Source organism: Hippoglossus stenolepis, chromosome 16, assembly GCF_022539355.2.
Source record: "Hippoglossus stenolepis isolate QCI-W04-F060 chromosome 16, HSTE1.2, whole genome shotgun sequence".
Lineage (NCBI taxonomy): Eukaryota > Metazoa > Chordata > Actinopteri > Pleuronectiformes > Pleuronectidae > Hippoglossus > Hippoglossus stenolepis.
The window spans coordinates 8,096,626-8,110,963 of NC_061498.1; the positions used below are offsets into that span (position 1 = coordinate 8,096,626).

The 14,338-nt window shown below is 41.6% G+C and overlaps 2 protein-coding genes across 2 annotated transcripts; one reads left to right on the top strand and one right to left on the bottom strand.

Annotated features, from left to right (window-relative positions):
• Positions 1–2,758: 2,758 nt before the first annotated feature.
• On the top strand, positions 2,759–4,808 carry aqp8b (aquaporin 8b). The gene is made up of 5 exons (XM_035180798.2): positions 2,759–3,018; positions 3,465–3,591; positions 3,680–3,894; positions 4,505–4,639; positions 4,766–4,808. The coding sequence occupies exons 1-5, from the start codon at positions 2,759–2,761 to the stop codon at positions 4,806–4,808; spliced, it is 780 nt and encodes a 259-aa protein (XP_035036689.2).
• Positions 4,809–7,429: 2,621 nt separating this feature from the next.
• On the bottom strand, positions 7,430–12,747 carry LOC118123418 (meteorin-like protein). The gene is made up of 4 exons (XM_035180794.2): positions 12,559–12,747; positions 11,665–12,068; positions 9,981–10,040; positions 7,430–8,201 (listed from the first exon to the last, which is right to left on the bottom strand). The coding sequence occupies exons 1-4, from the start codon at positions 12,642–12,644 to the stop codon at positions 7,867–7,869; spliced, it is 885 nt and encodes a 294-aa protein (XP_035036685.1). The 5' UTR covers positions 12,645–12,747; the 3' UTR covers positions 7,430–7,866.
• Between the last annotated feature and the right edge of the window lie 1,591 nt (positions 12,748–14,338).

A 14,338-nucleotide genomic window follows, 5' to 3' on the forward strand; every position in this document is an offset into this window, starting at 1 on the left:
CAGCTCCTGGTCCGTCATGGTCACAGCAAAGTCAGATTATTGTTTTACAGTGAGAATAAATCGTAACCAGTCACATTATAGTGTTTCGTTTAAGACGTTAAATAAATGAAGGAAGTAATAATATAGAAACGTGAAAAATCCAAAACGTACTTTTCAGTAAACTTTTAAAAATGCAAACTAATAAACAAACTAATACAACTTTTGAGCCAATAAACGGAACTTAACCATCAGCTTCGAAAACTGCTCTCAAACTGCTTTTAACTCTAACCACTGCTCTGACGGTTTCAGGTGATGAAACTCAAACTGATTCGAGATCAGATTGACCCTGAGCAACCACACTCTCGTTCCATGTTATCTGCTGCCACCTTGTGGCTACTTCTCTGGCATGACATATAATATAATATAGTATAATATAATCAATCAATCAATCGAATTGTATTCGTATAGCCCATATTCACAAATCACAATTTGTCTCCTAGGGCTTTAACAAGGTGTGAAATCCTCTGCCCTTAACCCTCAACTATAATATAATATAACATAACATGACACGATATGACATGATATGATATAATATATTATGATTCAGTGTGTATATCTATCTATCTATCTATCTATCTATCTATCTATCTATCTATCCCAATACACTACAAGAAAAGGCAATAGATTAGAATTACCCATCTCTTACATTACTGTCACCAAAGTAGAATTAAAGGGGATTTTTTGTGTGTATTTTTCACATGTGCCTGGTTTACAGTATAGTTTTTCTTCAGTGGACTTTGTCGTAGTGTTTATGATTCAAGCTCATAATGTCTACAGATATTCCACCAAGCGTTTCAGACAAAGGTCGCTCTCCAGCCCTATGAAAATATCTCAATATTACATCATATATACATTTCAATGGTATTTCTGACTGAGTAGCTTTTATGTGTTTGGACCTGTGAGCCCTGTTTGTCATGAGACTGGTGGTGACTGTGATCTCAAAAGATCGAGCATTGTGTGTGTGTGTGTGTGTGTGTGTGTGTGTGTGTGTGTGTGTGTGTGTGTGTGTGTGTGTGTGTGTGTGTGTGTGTGTGTGTGTGTGTGTGTGAGTGTGTGAGTGTGTGTGAGTGCGTGTGTGTGTGAGTGTGTGTGTGTGTGTGTGTGTGTGTGTGTGTGAGTGTGTGTGAGTGTGTGTGTGTGTGTGTGTGTGTGTGTGTGTGTGTGTGTGTGTGTGTGTGTGTGTGTGTGTGTGTGTTTGTGTTCATTCCACTGAGCATAGAGCAGGGGAACTTTTGAACCTTCCCTTGAGATACTTTAACTCTGGTTGGATGATGTTAAAGAACAACCAGTGGCACGGTTTCACATCTGTGATTTGCAAGCCGCTGTGCAGTCAAGTGGAAACACACGACCTGGCCTAGATTTCACTAATGTCTCAGTATGCACTTGTGTACATACACTCAGCAACTCCAGTAGGTGCAGTATTGAAATTAAGCCACATTTTGCAGCCTTGTTGAAGAAGTAATCAAAAGCTCTGATAGTGTGAAACATGCAATGCTGCTTTTCTTTTTTGTGTGTCACTTTTGGAGGTTGTGTTGTTGTTTGAGACCCACGAAGCCATAAAATCACATTGAAAATCCCTGAGCAGTCCTCAGTGATATCTATACCACGCAAACATTATTCTATTATTGTGTTTTTCCATGGGTGGTGAATTAAAACAACCTCCCCTGTTTTGCAGAATTTGCTATTACTCAACATTATTCGCATGTGCACAACATAACAGGGTATCACAATTTGAAATAGCGGAAAGGGTCGGTATCAAGACAATTTGTTTGAAATGACATTTTCAGATTTTTTTTAGCTTCCAAATTTCAATATCCAATAAAAACAGCAAATAATCAAAAGATTCTGTGTAGTAAAGATCTAAATATTATATATATTACATAACATAAAAAAAAAGATAAATAACATATATATATATATATATACGATATATATTTTATCTAATCACAGCTCAGGGTGACGATGTGAGCTGGATTAGAAGAAACTTGGTTTGGGAGCAAACTCTGGTTCATCTCCTTCTCAGCGTGTTTTCTTTATATAATCTATAATCACCTTGTAGGCGATCATTCATTAGTAAGTTAAATCTGCCGTATCGTGAAAGTATGCAATTCAACTCAAGTTATCTTTCCCCTCAATTAGAAACCAGGTCTAGACTTTGCTCTTGGGTAAACATTCAGCATTTCTGGCTCGCATCCTTATCCAGATCCAGGCTAATATTTTCTTAACAGCTGAAACACCATAAGGGTTTATTATCTGAGGATTATCAGACTACCCAAGATATATGACTTTCATTCCTAACTTCTGCATCTAGCCATCCACAATCATTGTCCTACTTTATCTTCCTTTGACCCTTCCATGGAAAACTATGAAAAAGTCTAGTTTATTCCCCCTTAACGTCAGTGTGATTTATTGGGTTTCAATCACTGACAGAAACTGGCTTATTTTTAAACTCATTTACTAGCTTGGCAGCAAACGCATGAAATGTTTACCTGAGCCAGTGCAGTGTTGATCTGTGATGAAAAAGCTTGTTTGGATTAATGAGAGAGAGAGAGAGAGAGAGAGAGAGCGAGAGAGAGAGAGAGAGAGAGAGAGAGAGAGAGAGAGAGAGTGTCTGTGAGGTCACAGGAGGAACAAACTCAGACTCAGACTATCACAGGTCAGGTCAGCGGAGTCGGTGTTGCACCTTCAGCGCTCAGCACCACAACCTCACTGAAGAGTCATGGCCGATGAGAAGGTGGAGATGGGTGAAGTTGAGACGTCTCTCATGACTTCAGAGTCCAAACCGGCTCCGGCCAGAATGCCCAACAGATTTGAGAGGTTATTGCAGCCCTGCGTGGGCGAGCTGGTGGGGACTATGTTCTTCGTGTTTATCGGCTGTGTGTCTGTCATTGAGAATGTGGAGACCACAGGGAGGCTGCAGCCGGCTCTGGTGCATGGTTTGGCTGTGGCCGTCCTGGTGGCTTGCATGGCTGAAATCAGGTGAGGATCCTCAATATACTTTCAAAATTCAATTATTGTGCATTTGATTGCACCAATGATAATTACCTTGTCATAGTTATCATTGGACACTGGATGGTTAATAATCAATTACTTATAAAACCCTTTTTCTTATATAAATACCTGCAGGGACAGATAACACAAAACACATGTTAAAATACAGCAAAACGACTAAAGCCGAGAACAGCCACTAGTTTAAAAATATCTCAAAAGATAAGTGGTGTAGATAATGGAGGCATGGATTATTTATTATTTTGAAAAGGCTCACCTGAGTAAATCAGTCCTGACAACCAACATCATTATTCATCCAATCACTATTTCATCCCATATGAATATCTACCTCAAAACCATTGACTTGGCATCACTTTAGAAGTTCATAGTTTGAAGACAATGCTTTCTAAATGTTTTCTCTGTTTCTGCTTCACCAGTGGTTCCCATTTCAACCCTACATTCACCCTGGCCATCTACCTGTGTGGAGGCATGGAGATGAACATGGTGGCCCCATACCTTGCATCTCAGCTGGTTGGAGGTGTGCTTGGAGCTGCTATGGCAAAGGTGAAGCTGTGTTTCCATATAGACTCTCTTATATGTTCATGAAATGAAATCTCTTCCCATCTGATTCCCGGCTGCCTGACTCCAACAGGTAATGACCTGCAAAGAGAAGTACGCCAAGGCCCACGGGGCTGCGTTCGATCTGCTGCAGTCAGACAGTCAGGTAGGAAGAGCTGTGTTTGCAGAGGTCGCCATGACCTGCCTGATCACCATAGTGCTGCTGCTGGGGGCCGTGAATGCCAAGACCAGAAGCCCCATGGTGCCCTTCTTGGTCGGCTGCACTGTCATCTTAAACATCTTGGCTGGGTGAGGACAATTTTTATTTTCACAGTTAAATGCACAAGGAACATTTTGCATGATGCATTAATGGAAATTTACAGATTTTTTAATTTCTCATTATATTTGAAGTTTGATCAATTTATATATCATGTTTTTGTTGCAGCAGCGATATAAATAGACACAAACTGAAGTAGCATGACACTCAGCACAGCACATACCTCCAACAAGGCCCAACAGTCCCCTTAAAGGTTTAGTGTGTAGAACTTAGTGACATCTAGTGGTGAAGTTGTGTATTGCATCTTAATACACCTCGCCTCACCCTCCCCTTCCAAACATGAAAGAGAACCTGTGGGAGCCGTCAGTTGTCATAAAAACTCAAAAGGTGTTTAATTTGTCTTCTTGGGTAAAGAAAACATCAATTTGTACAAATTAGATGAAACACTAGTGAAAACATCACTGGAATTATTTTATATTCAATTTCTGCCAAAAGATCCCTTTCACCTAAATCTTACACACTGAACCTTTAAATTCAATCAAGCTGCACCAAATTTCACACACTCATAAACATCCGTTCCCTTAATGTGCCTGATTTTGCATCATAATTCATAAATCAGTTTTTCTGTATCTGTGTTATCAGTGGAGATATATCTGGGACGTGTATGAACTCGGCCAGAGCCTTTGGTCCAGCCATAGTGAACAACTACTGGACCTTTCACTGGGTCTACTGGGTGGGACCCATCGGAGGAGGTCTAATAGCAGCTGTTCTGGTCCGGTAGGTGTGACAGGCCATTTACACTTTCACACTGACATACTTACCCTGATGTCGCCGTAACTTGATTTATTATAGCAAATGAAACTAAAATTAAAAACTATGTAACTGTTTTCCTGTTTTTTGCAGCCTCCTTCTTGGAGACCGGAAGATCCGACTCATTTTGAAATGAGATTGTGTGAACATCAACTTCAGATACAACATAACTTCTTTCAAATGTTCAACGATTGTTGTTACACAATAAACCTTTTATAACATTGTGAAAAACGTGTTTTCTGACACATTCACTGTGATGAGTATGAAACAAAGCGCATGTGCAGAATTTAATATTATACTGAGCTAAGAGGTTCATTTAATATTAAACTGGTTCAGCCGCATTATAGGTAAACTTAAACAGAGCTGTAGATGATTAGTAAGATGAGTAAACTTGTCTCTCCCTCAAAATGTGGCAAGGAACAGAAAAAAGCAGAAAGCTGAGTTTGCACATCTCGTTGTAAATAAAGTCATGATTCCTTTTCAAGTTTCAACGTCCTAAATCTTGCTTGTATCATTGTCACGTCAGACTCATGAGGACATGAGAAGAAAACCATCTTTGAACCAGGTGCACGATTATATGTGGAGAAGGAAATTCTCTATTTAATTTCCTTTTGAATTAAGAAGAATATCTTGAGCCAAAATTCAATTACTTCCCATTTTCAGCCACAAATGCAGCTCACTGTTAAAAGGAGACCAAATGGCTTTTCAAAGCCAAGAGACATCTCTGCTGCAGCTTTGTGTTCCCGGTCCCCTGTCTTCACTCTCTATAGCCGCAGCAGTGAATGCTCGTTCGGCACATGAGGGTATCATGCTGTTTCCATATTGTACCCCTCTGCCTCCCCGCAGCAGTGGCCCACATGGGAAAGCAGGCCAGGCGGTGGGATAAACCAATTACCCCCCAGTCTGGGTGGACTCCTGCCGATGCACCATGCAGCAGCTCCACTCTGCGCCCTCCTGGGCTCGTTCCCCATGAGAGCCTGCTGGAATTCCCAGAGATGAGGATTGTGCGTTCTGAAAAGCCTGCAGAGAGGCTATATTTTGCTTAGAAATTTGACATGGTGGCCCCCATGGAACAATACTGAGGGAGGAGACTTCAAACTGAGCTTCTGAACGAGGAAAAAAGTTTGTGGAAGATTTTGATTTCGGGCAACATTCACATTTTGCAGCATTTAATTATAAGTGTATACCCAGAACATGTTTCTATATTAGAATTGATCTTCACCACGGAGCGCAACAAGTATAATGTTTCTAAACCTGTTTCGAACAAAGGCATTAATTCCTCCAAAACTTCATGCAGCTTATCAAGCTGTAGCTGAGACCAACACAGGCGACATGCAAACGAAGAGATGAGCTACTGAGAAATAAAAGAATATTTAGCAGAAATAAACGAGAAGAGAAAACGAGGGTTGAGTGAGAGCTCTCTCTCCTCTGGCTCCTCGGATTCATGAGCCCTGATGGTTTCTAGATGACAGCAGCCGTGACAATGGTCATTATGTCTGCCGGAGGCCTTACCACTGCAGGGCCATTGTGTGGGCCCCATTCACCACACAGTCATTTACACTTTCATTGGCAGCTATTTAGTCCTCATAAAAAGTTCAACACACCAATTTGTGAGCCCTGCTCAGCCAAGGAGAAGTGTGGAATAGGCTCGGAAAGCAGTTGCTTTAAAAGTAAATTAATTGTTCTCCTCTTGTGGGAGGGGCCGAGGGGGAGGATCCCCAGGCTTTGGGGCCTCACATCTGTCCATTCGTCTTCTTGGGCCGTCTTGATGCAGGGGCCACACAGCTCAAAAGAAAAGTCTGATTCAGTCTGCTCACAGCTTTGGCCATCTGAGGAGATTTTGTGTTTCTTTATATGGTAGGGCTATCCTATTATCATATGAATCTGATTACAGGGGAGAGGATGGGATTGAAAAGAGAACAAAATATGTTTGTCGGACTCTTCAGCTCTAAATCCCATTCTATGTAAAAGACCAGAGATTATGCAATGATGGGAAACGGGGGCCGGAGTTCATCCAGGCCTTTACCAGGCCACCTATCTGAAAGAGTCTTAAGGGGGCCTGTGTGCAAGAGTCAGAGGAGCTCATGAAATTTAGATTTTTATGCTCGGCTCACTTCTAAACGCTCCACTGATTAAATGAACTGACCAGACTCTGTTAAGATAAAAAAATACTAATGAATATGTTTGAAATTTAAACATTGAAACTGTTCGTGCTACTATAAATAAATGTATTTATAATTGAGGACGGATAATAAAATGCAAGTTCTACTCGTCAAAAACCACGTGGACTTTTAAAAGTTCATCATTGTGGTGTTTGTTCGAAATAACTTCTGAGTAAAATATTTTGCTGCAATCAAGTAAGTCAAATTTCAATGTGATCTTGACGTAGGAAACACAACAAAAAGCTATTTTTTTACTTTATTAGGAAGCTTGACAGTTTTAAAGCTTTTGAACTTGATGATGAAATAGATTTATTGAATCCAATCAAATATAAACTTCTACCACAAGTGTCTGTGGCTCATCTCAATACCTAAACGATGTAATGTGGCCTCTGATCAAATGAAAATGTCAAAAAATTGATATATTCTTGAAATAAAGGAAAATATATTTTTTACAAGAATTGGACGATATTGTAAATCATCCTTTGAATAAACGAGGCAGAGTGGAGTCATAAGATGATTTACTTTCAATGTACATCACATAAATACACAAAACACATAGGATAAAATGGCATAAAAGTATAGCTCCACAATCACACATGTTCAAGCCTTTATTCATGAAGACAACCTTGAAAAATGGCGGCCCTTCAGTCTTCCCCTCCCACCACAGTTCAGAGGGCAACTCTCACACAGAGCCGGCAAAGTGAACAACAGTGGATGTGTGGAGACGCACAAAGACCGAGCAGCCACCCAACCCCTTCCTAGTCTCCCAGGGCCGAGGACGGTGATGTGAGAGAGACAAAAGCAGGCCCTCCCTGAGCCCTGGTGCAGGAGGCCCCTGCTGTTTGCTCCTGTTCCACTCCTCCAAATGTGCGTTTCACCAGAAAATCAGTCACTCTGTCTCTGCTGGTGATATTCGATGCCACCAGGATGGCACATTAAAACATCACAGGGATCCCACACTGCCAGTACAGGGGTGAAAATGCCTGTGGATTAAGACTGTCGGGCTCAGTGGTGCTACAACAACACACTTCCTCAGTCTAAAGGGAAGTCACAGGAATTCCGACGTGCCGCCCGGGCAGTCTGGTAGACGGAGAGGAAGTCTTTGTATCGCGGTGCACACCCTAACCACGCTTCCCCAAAGTGTTCTGACCCTGTGAAGAGAAACTCTCCGTCCCCAGGCTTCACGTGGCACTGCAGGAGTGCGTGGATGTGTCCATGCCACGTTGAGACGGACCGAGGTGACCCCGGATCCACACGTCGCTCAAACACTCCACTACGCTGCCAGTACACCCTCACCGCTGACACCTCCACCAACGATGTCTGACTTGCAGAGCTGTGGGAGATGTTCTTGATGTGGCCTCGGATCACTGAAAAAGAAAAGAAAAAATCTATATAAATCCCTTTTATCTCCAAATCTACATCCATTCTTTCCTCTCGTCTTTTATTTTTCTTTCTCAATTATGCTGCTCGTGTGATTTCCCTTTTTCTAAAAATGAACATGGTGCTTCTGTGAGACGAGAGCATGAAGAATAAACTCTATTGATTCCTCTCTAGCACGGGTCTCTCCAATTGTGCAGCTGCCCACACAGCTGTATCTGTTTGACCTCTGCTGACTGCACAGTCTGCAGACCTGCGGCTTTGCAGAACATACACCAGACCATGAGAACGGATTTGAATCTTAATTCAGGTAAGATTAAATATTTGTGGATCAAATATTCAGATCCATAACCTAAATTTTACAATGTACAAATACTAGTAAATGTCCTAGAAGAAGTATACCTTTGCATATATTTTGCCATGTTATGAAAGTTTAATTAAAATGAAAGTATATTTATTTTCATTCTATGTATAAAATGTACTTTTAGCAACTGAGATTTTATGCCAGTTTGGATGTAATTTTTTTTTATTCTGATACTTTTTTCAAAATACACGTTCAATTCACGCCCCGCCCCCGCGCTCCAACACCTGGCTCTGTTCAGCCAATCAGATTGTACCGGACTGATCCCGCCTTTTCCACCTTCGAATACGGAAGAGTCGAAGTCATGATGGCGTCTCCCTGTGGAGAGGAGTGTTCCAGCAGCAGCTCAGTCTCCAAACAAACAGCTGATCTCCTGTGAACATCAGGTGAGTCCAGCACAGTCTCACTTCCTCACTTCACTTCTTCTATGCATTTGTTTGGGACTGATGGTTCACTAGTGGAGGAAAAGCTGAACTGAAACTTGAGCTGAGATCCTCTGTTGTTTTGTATTTGAAATAGAATGATTTGTTTATTTGTTGTTTATCGCTGAAAGGGTTGTTTTCTTGTTTGTTTGTTGATCTCCGGACTCTTCACTGTGGTTTTATATCATTCAGACTTTTCTCACTACTTTTATTTTGTAATTCTGTTTGTTTACAGGCAGAAATCTTTGTTAATTCAACATGAAAAGTTTCTTTCTGTTTGAAGTTGATTTAACATTAAATAAAAGTTTCATGTTGAAAAAGAGCCACTGAATCACTAAGGGTTTTACATTGAATTAACATGTAATAAATATTGTGTGCGTAGGCCCACAGCCTGCTGTCAGTCCTAGTGTTTTAAACTCAATGAGGGTTGAACATGGAGTTGGAGAAGGGGACACATGTATTTTACATAAAGCACTATTTCACTGTGATGCATCAACTTCTCTGGATTTACACAAAAATATTTATTTGTATGAAATAAGGAAGTGAATAAGCAAGTCACTTTTGGAGGGAAACTGCAAAGGCCTTACACATCAAGGCCTCATCTTTAAAAAAAAAATTAAATCCAAGTTCCGTTCAAACTATGAAATGATCCCGTCAGCTCTCAGTAGCTTTTGGAGAAAGTAGCAAAGTTTAATATTTGAACTGAGGAAACACAAACTGGAAGACAAGAATTTTCAACTTCTCTCACTGACTTCACACAGATGTCCAACTTTAAGGTGAGTTTTAAGTCCTTTTCTTTATTTTTCTGTATTTTTAATTTTGAATGGGATTAATTTGAGTTGTTTTGTTCACAAACACATAAAATGAAGTTCAATACAACCACTGCAAGTGTATTATATACAGGACAGTTGTTAATTAATGTTGACTCAAGATCTTAGTATAATCATTGCCTACAATTAGTTACATTTCTCTGTACATGTACCTACCAAAGTCACTGTTGCAGATGGCCATCAGGAGTTCAGTATCATTGCAGGGTCGACAAGAAGCTGTGGACAGAAACATTTTTGCTGTAAAATTATGAAAACTTGCATCACATAGTTTCTTTTTCTTTTTCTATATCTCCGTCAATCATAATCAACTGCTTGCAAACCATGCGTGACCCAAAGCTCTGTAAGAATGACAGTGAATGATAGATGTTGTCATTTCTCCTCCCTCCCACACAGACACATACCAGCTTCATTCTTCTGCCTCCTCGCGTCACAGGGCGAAGAAACCCGGGTTTAGGAGAAGGAATGCTGCTCCTGTGTTTGTGCTCTTTTAGGTGCCCTGCCCACCACGTTGCCTGCAGATCAAAAACCCCCAATAGTCTTGACCCTGTGTTTGACTCCCATTGTACCTACCTAATTGAATGACCCTGTGCCAATGCAGGCGAACGCAGGAGTCAAACACTCTGCCAGACCGGCAACACAGAGGAGATAAACCAGCAGCTGTCTGTTAAAGACGGAGCATGACATCACCACTTTGGGAAAGGCCCGCACACATGGATAAATGCTAATAAACACGCACGCACAATGCTGAGGCATTTGTGGAATCTGCAAACTATTTGCAGTCTCAATTCAGCTCCCCTGGCCCAATGCCCTCCAGCCGCCCCGTGGTCTGCTCCGTCCTCTCTGCTTTGTCCCTCGATGGAAACCAGACAGCCAGACAAAACATAAGACTGACCAGCAGCTGCATGGTCCACATGGAAAAAACTGGGGTCTGTAATTAAATAACCGCTTTTTTTTCCTAAACCTATGGGGTTAGGATTTGGTCAGTCGAAGTCCCTCACTCTCCACTTGCAAGAGATCATTAGCTGATGGTGCTCATTTCTATCTGTGTAATTCAATGGCTAATGTTGCACTATATAATTTGCTGTTTACACCGTATTTATCATTCAGTTTACATTTTTATTTATACGTGTGTTTATATTGCACATTTACTTACTTATTTTTTACTTTTACTGTTTATTTTTTGACTGTGATATCTGCTGCTGCAACACAGCATATTCCCCTGGTGTGGGACTAATCAAGGATCGTGTCTGGTCACATCTTATGATTAGAATTTGTGGTGCCACCTTTTTTTATTAAGGTTTTGTAAAGGTTTATAACAGATAATTTATCAATTTTTAACTAATGGCTCTATTAATAGTTAATTTGTTAAAATCTAATGCTTTTTTCAGCCAATAAGAGGAAATTTGGGGTTGCTATGCTGTGGAAAAATCTTATAAATGATGTTTGTCCTGTATGTTTGATTAAAATATGGTTATACATGTTTATTGTTCTGTAAAAAATAAGCTCAATAAGCTGTTGATAAAGAGATTTTGGTTCAGATCTGCAGCAGTGAAGAGGTTGGTGTGATCAGTAAAGCAAACCCAGATATTGGTCTGAATAATGACTTAGAACCACAGTTGTAACTGAATACATCTAATTGCTGTAGCCTAAATGCAATTATTTTACCAGAGAGAAATGCTGCAGCTTGTTCTCAGTTCCTCTTCCACTAAATAATCTTCAGTAAACATTGTATTACTCACCAATACGTCATTATCGTTACTATACTAAAACCTTTTTTTTTTATCACAGTGTATAATTTTTCAGTGATCTCCATCGGGTCAAACTCAGGGGGTGCACTCACCCTGTTGCCCGCTGTGACCCAGGCTGGGCGCCGCGCTCCTGTTCCCCAGCAGCTCGTATCTGAAGCTCATCGTGCGTCTGCTCCAGTGCCCGTCACTCTGCGGGCTGGCCTGGAGGTATAAAGCGGGCCTGCGCGATCCTTCAGCCCGGAAACAGAAGACCTGCTGCGGCCGCTCTCCGTCCGCCACCAGCAGCTCCAGCTCTCCGGCGCGTTCCACGAACACACTGGCCCCGCGGAAGGAGGGCGACGGTTTGATGCAGACGGTGGTGCGCAGGTTGGAGGACAGGTTCGGCTCCAGCACCACCCGGAGAGCCTGGCCTGGGTACAGCCACCTCACCGAGCCCTCGGTGCACCGCAGCCGCACCTGGAGCACGATCCTGGAGTCCACGCCAGCTGCAAAACCGCTGGATTAAGAGGGGAAAACATTCCAAAAGCGTGAAAGTTAATATTTACTACCCTGTGAAATGTGGCGTGGACGACATATAGTACCATTGACTCTATCAATCCTTAATTAATAATCTACTTGTGCAAAAAAGGATGTGCAAAAATCCAAATGGATGTTTTTAATTGTTTCTATTCACAAATAATAGTAATTCTAGTTATTCTAATCAGCCAGTATTTGTAAATATCATTAAGTCATTGACGAAGGGGTTTAATCCATCAAGCCTCGTGTTAATGTTGTTAATAAATGGACGTCAAATGGAGTTCAACTCATATTTTACTCTTATTCGTAACTTTTAACCAAACCTTAAAGTATTAACGAATGCTTTATAAAACATTAATAAAGTCATTAGTTACAACATAAACCATTTTTAAATATCACCCCGGCAAATGGCCAACGTGCCCTTGTTTCCCTCTCTCCCTCTTTTTCTTGAAATGCGTAAAGTTCCTCACCTCCCGGTCCAGTTGCACAGATCAGCTGCACAGTGTCGCAGCTGAAGAGCCAAGAAATGCACCAAAACTATCGCAAAAGAAAACATGTCACCGACGTAAAGATAAAAAACCCAAGGAGAAGGGGACGACAGAGCATGGCTGAAATAAAATGAGTCTGAGAGACATGGAGTAGGAGCGCTCTACTGCAGCTACTGGTTCAGCTCCACTGAATGCTCTCTCTCTCTCTCTCTCTCTCTCTCTCTCTCTCTCTCTCTCCCTCTCTCTCTCTCTCTCTCTCTCTCTCTTCTCTCACCTCTCTCTCACTCTCTCTCTCTCTCACACACCCACACTCTCTCTCTCTTCCCCCCCCTCTCTCTCTTTAATTAGAGCTGATCCAGTTGTTGGGGTCTGTTGGCCTTTGCAGCTCTTTGTCTTCCCTCCATAAAGAGACAATAAGCTGGAAAGTCTTCAGCCATCTGTTTACAGCATTGCGTCCTTTGGCACAACAATTCATCCACTCCAAATAAGTCTCTCTGTGGTTTATCATTTTACTTTTATCATTTTAATAAGTTTTTTAGTTAGGCTACTTAACCAATAATTTAATATCTCTGTAATTGTGGTTTTACATGAAAAAAACCACAAATGACACAATCGGGCCTTTTGGCACAACAGTTCATCCACTTTAAAAAGTCTATGTCGTTTTTATAATTTTACAATACTAACGTTCTGAGTTAGCTACTTAACCAACAAATGTTAACCTCTTCAATTGTTGTTTTACATGAAAAGTACAAAAATTAAATGGTTTTACATCAAGAGAGGGAAAAGTATTGACAAATTAAAAGTTGGATCTGAGTCCGATCAGAGCAACTTTTCTTATTGAGATGATTTCAAAATCAGAATGAAGAAATAGATGTGTTTCTGTGCTTGGGCCTCACCTAGTGGCTGGATGGTGCATCGCCTCACATCTGGAAGGCAAAGAATAATCTCCAGCTCGAATAAACCCACAGCAGGGGGAAGCTGTAACTCAACAGCAGCTAATATTGCGCATGAATACCAACTGGAATGCGTTGCCAGCTTTCACCAATGATTCAGCCATCGAGCATGAGTGGTTTTACTCCATTTTAACTCAGCGGGGTCGTTGTGCAGAAATGGTTTGGCACCATCTCAAGGTGTTGGTGGTGGCTGGTGGCGACATCTTGTGGAGGTGAAACCCAGTGGGCCGTGACCGTGCAGGGCCGCTCTCTGTGGGCTGATGGCTGCAGCTCCTCTCCGGGTGGCTGGGGAGCCTCCGTGGGCCCCGAGGCAGCATCGGATCAAAGGGTCGAGAGGCTTCTGATGGATTCGTCTTTGAGTAAATTACACTCACATGCAGGGATCGGCCAGATGTTGCCTCAGCTGCAGGGGGAAACCTTTTCACTAAATGTTCAAATGTGGACATGTTGGATATGATCAAGCACAAATTTAAAAAATATACTCATGATTGCCGTTGTTTTGTGACCAACGGTGTAGAAGAGGATTAGTGCGTGATTTAGCTTCAAAGTACATCTGTTCTCCATTTTCCATTAAAACACCAACGTTACCAGAGCATAAATACACACCTTCAATACTGTCCCACATTTTGCCATGTGCCTCAACCGGTTGGGAGAGAGGAGAGAACGGGAGAGAACGGGAGAGAGGGGAGATATTGACGGAAAGGGGGTAGATAAGAGAGGGGGGAGGAGAGAGAGAGAGAGACCAGGAACTGTTGTGTAACCATCGTTTTTCATGATCAGTCTTGCCTGAAAGAAGTTGCGTTTTTTTG

Bases quoted from the DNA above. Each gene is read 5' to 3' on its own strand.
- aqp8b (XM_035180798.2), top strand. From the start codon at position 2,759: ATGGCCGATGAGAAGGTGGAGATGGGTGAAGTTGAGACGTCTCTCATG. The intron at 3,019-3,464 runs GTGAGGATCCTC...CTGCTTCACCAG, and splicing joins GCTTGCATGGCTGAAATCAG to TGGTTCCCATTTCAACCCTA. The intron at 4,640-4,765 runs GTAGGTGTGACA...TGTTTTTTGCAG, and splicing joins ATAGCAGCTGTTCTGGTCCG to CCTCCTTCTTGGAGACCGGA.
- LOC118123418 (XM_035180794.2), bottom strand. From the start codon at position 12,644: ATGTTTTCTTTTGCGATAGTTTTGGTGCATTTCTTGGCTCTTCAGCTG. The intron at 10,041-11,664 runs GTGAGTGCACCC...TTCTGTCCACAG, and splicing joins GGGTCACAGCGGGCAACAGG to CTTCTTGTCGACCCTGCAAT. The intron at 8,202-9,980 runs GTAGGTACATGT...TTTCTTTTTCAG, and splicing joins CATCTGCAACAGTGACTTTG to TGATCCGAGGCCACATCAAG.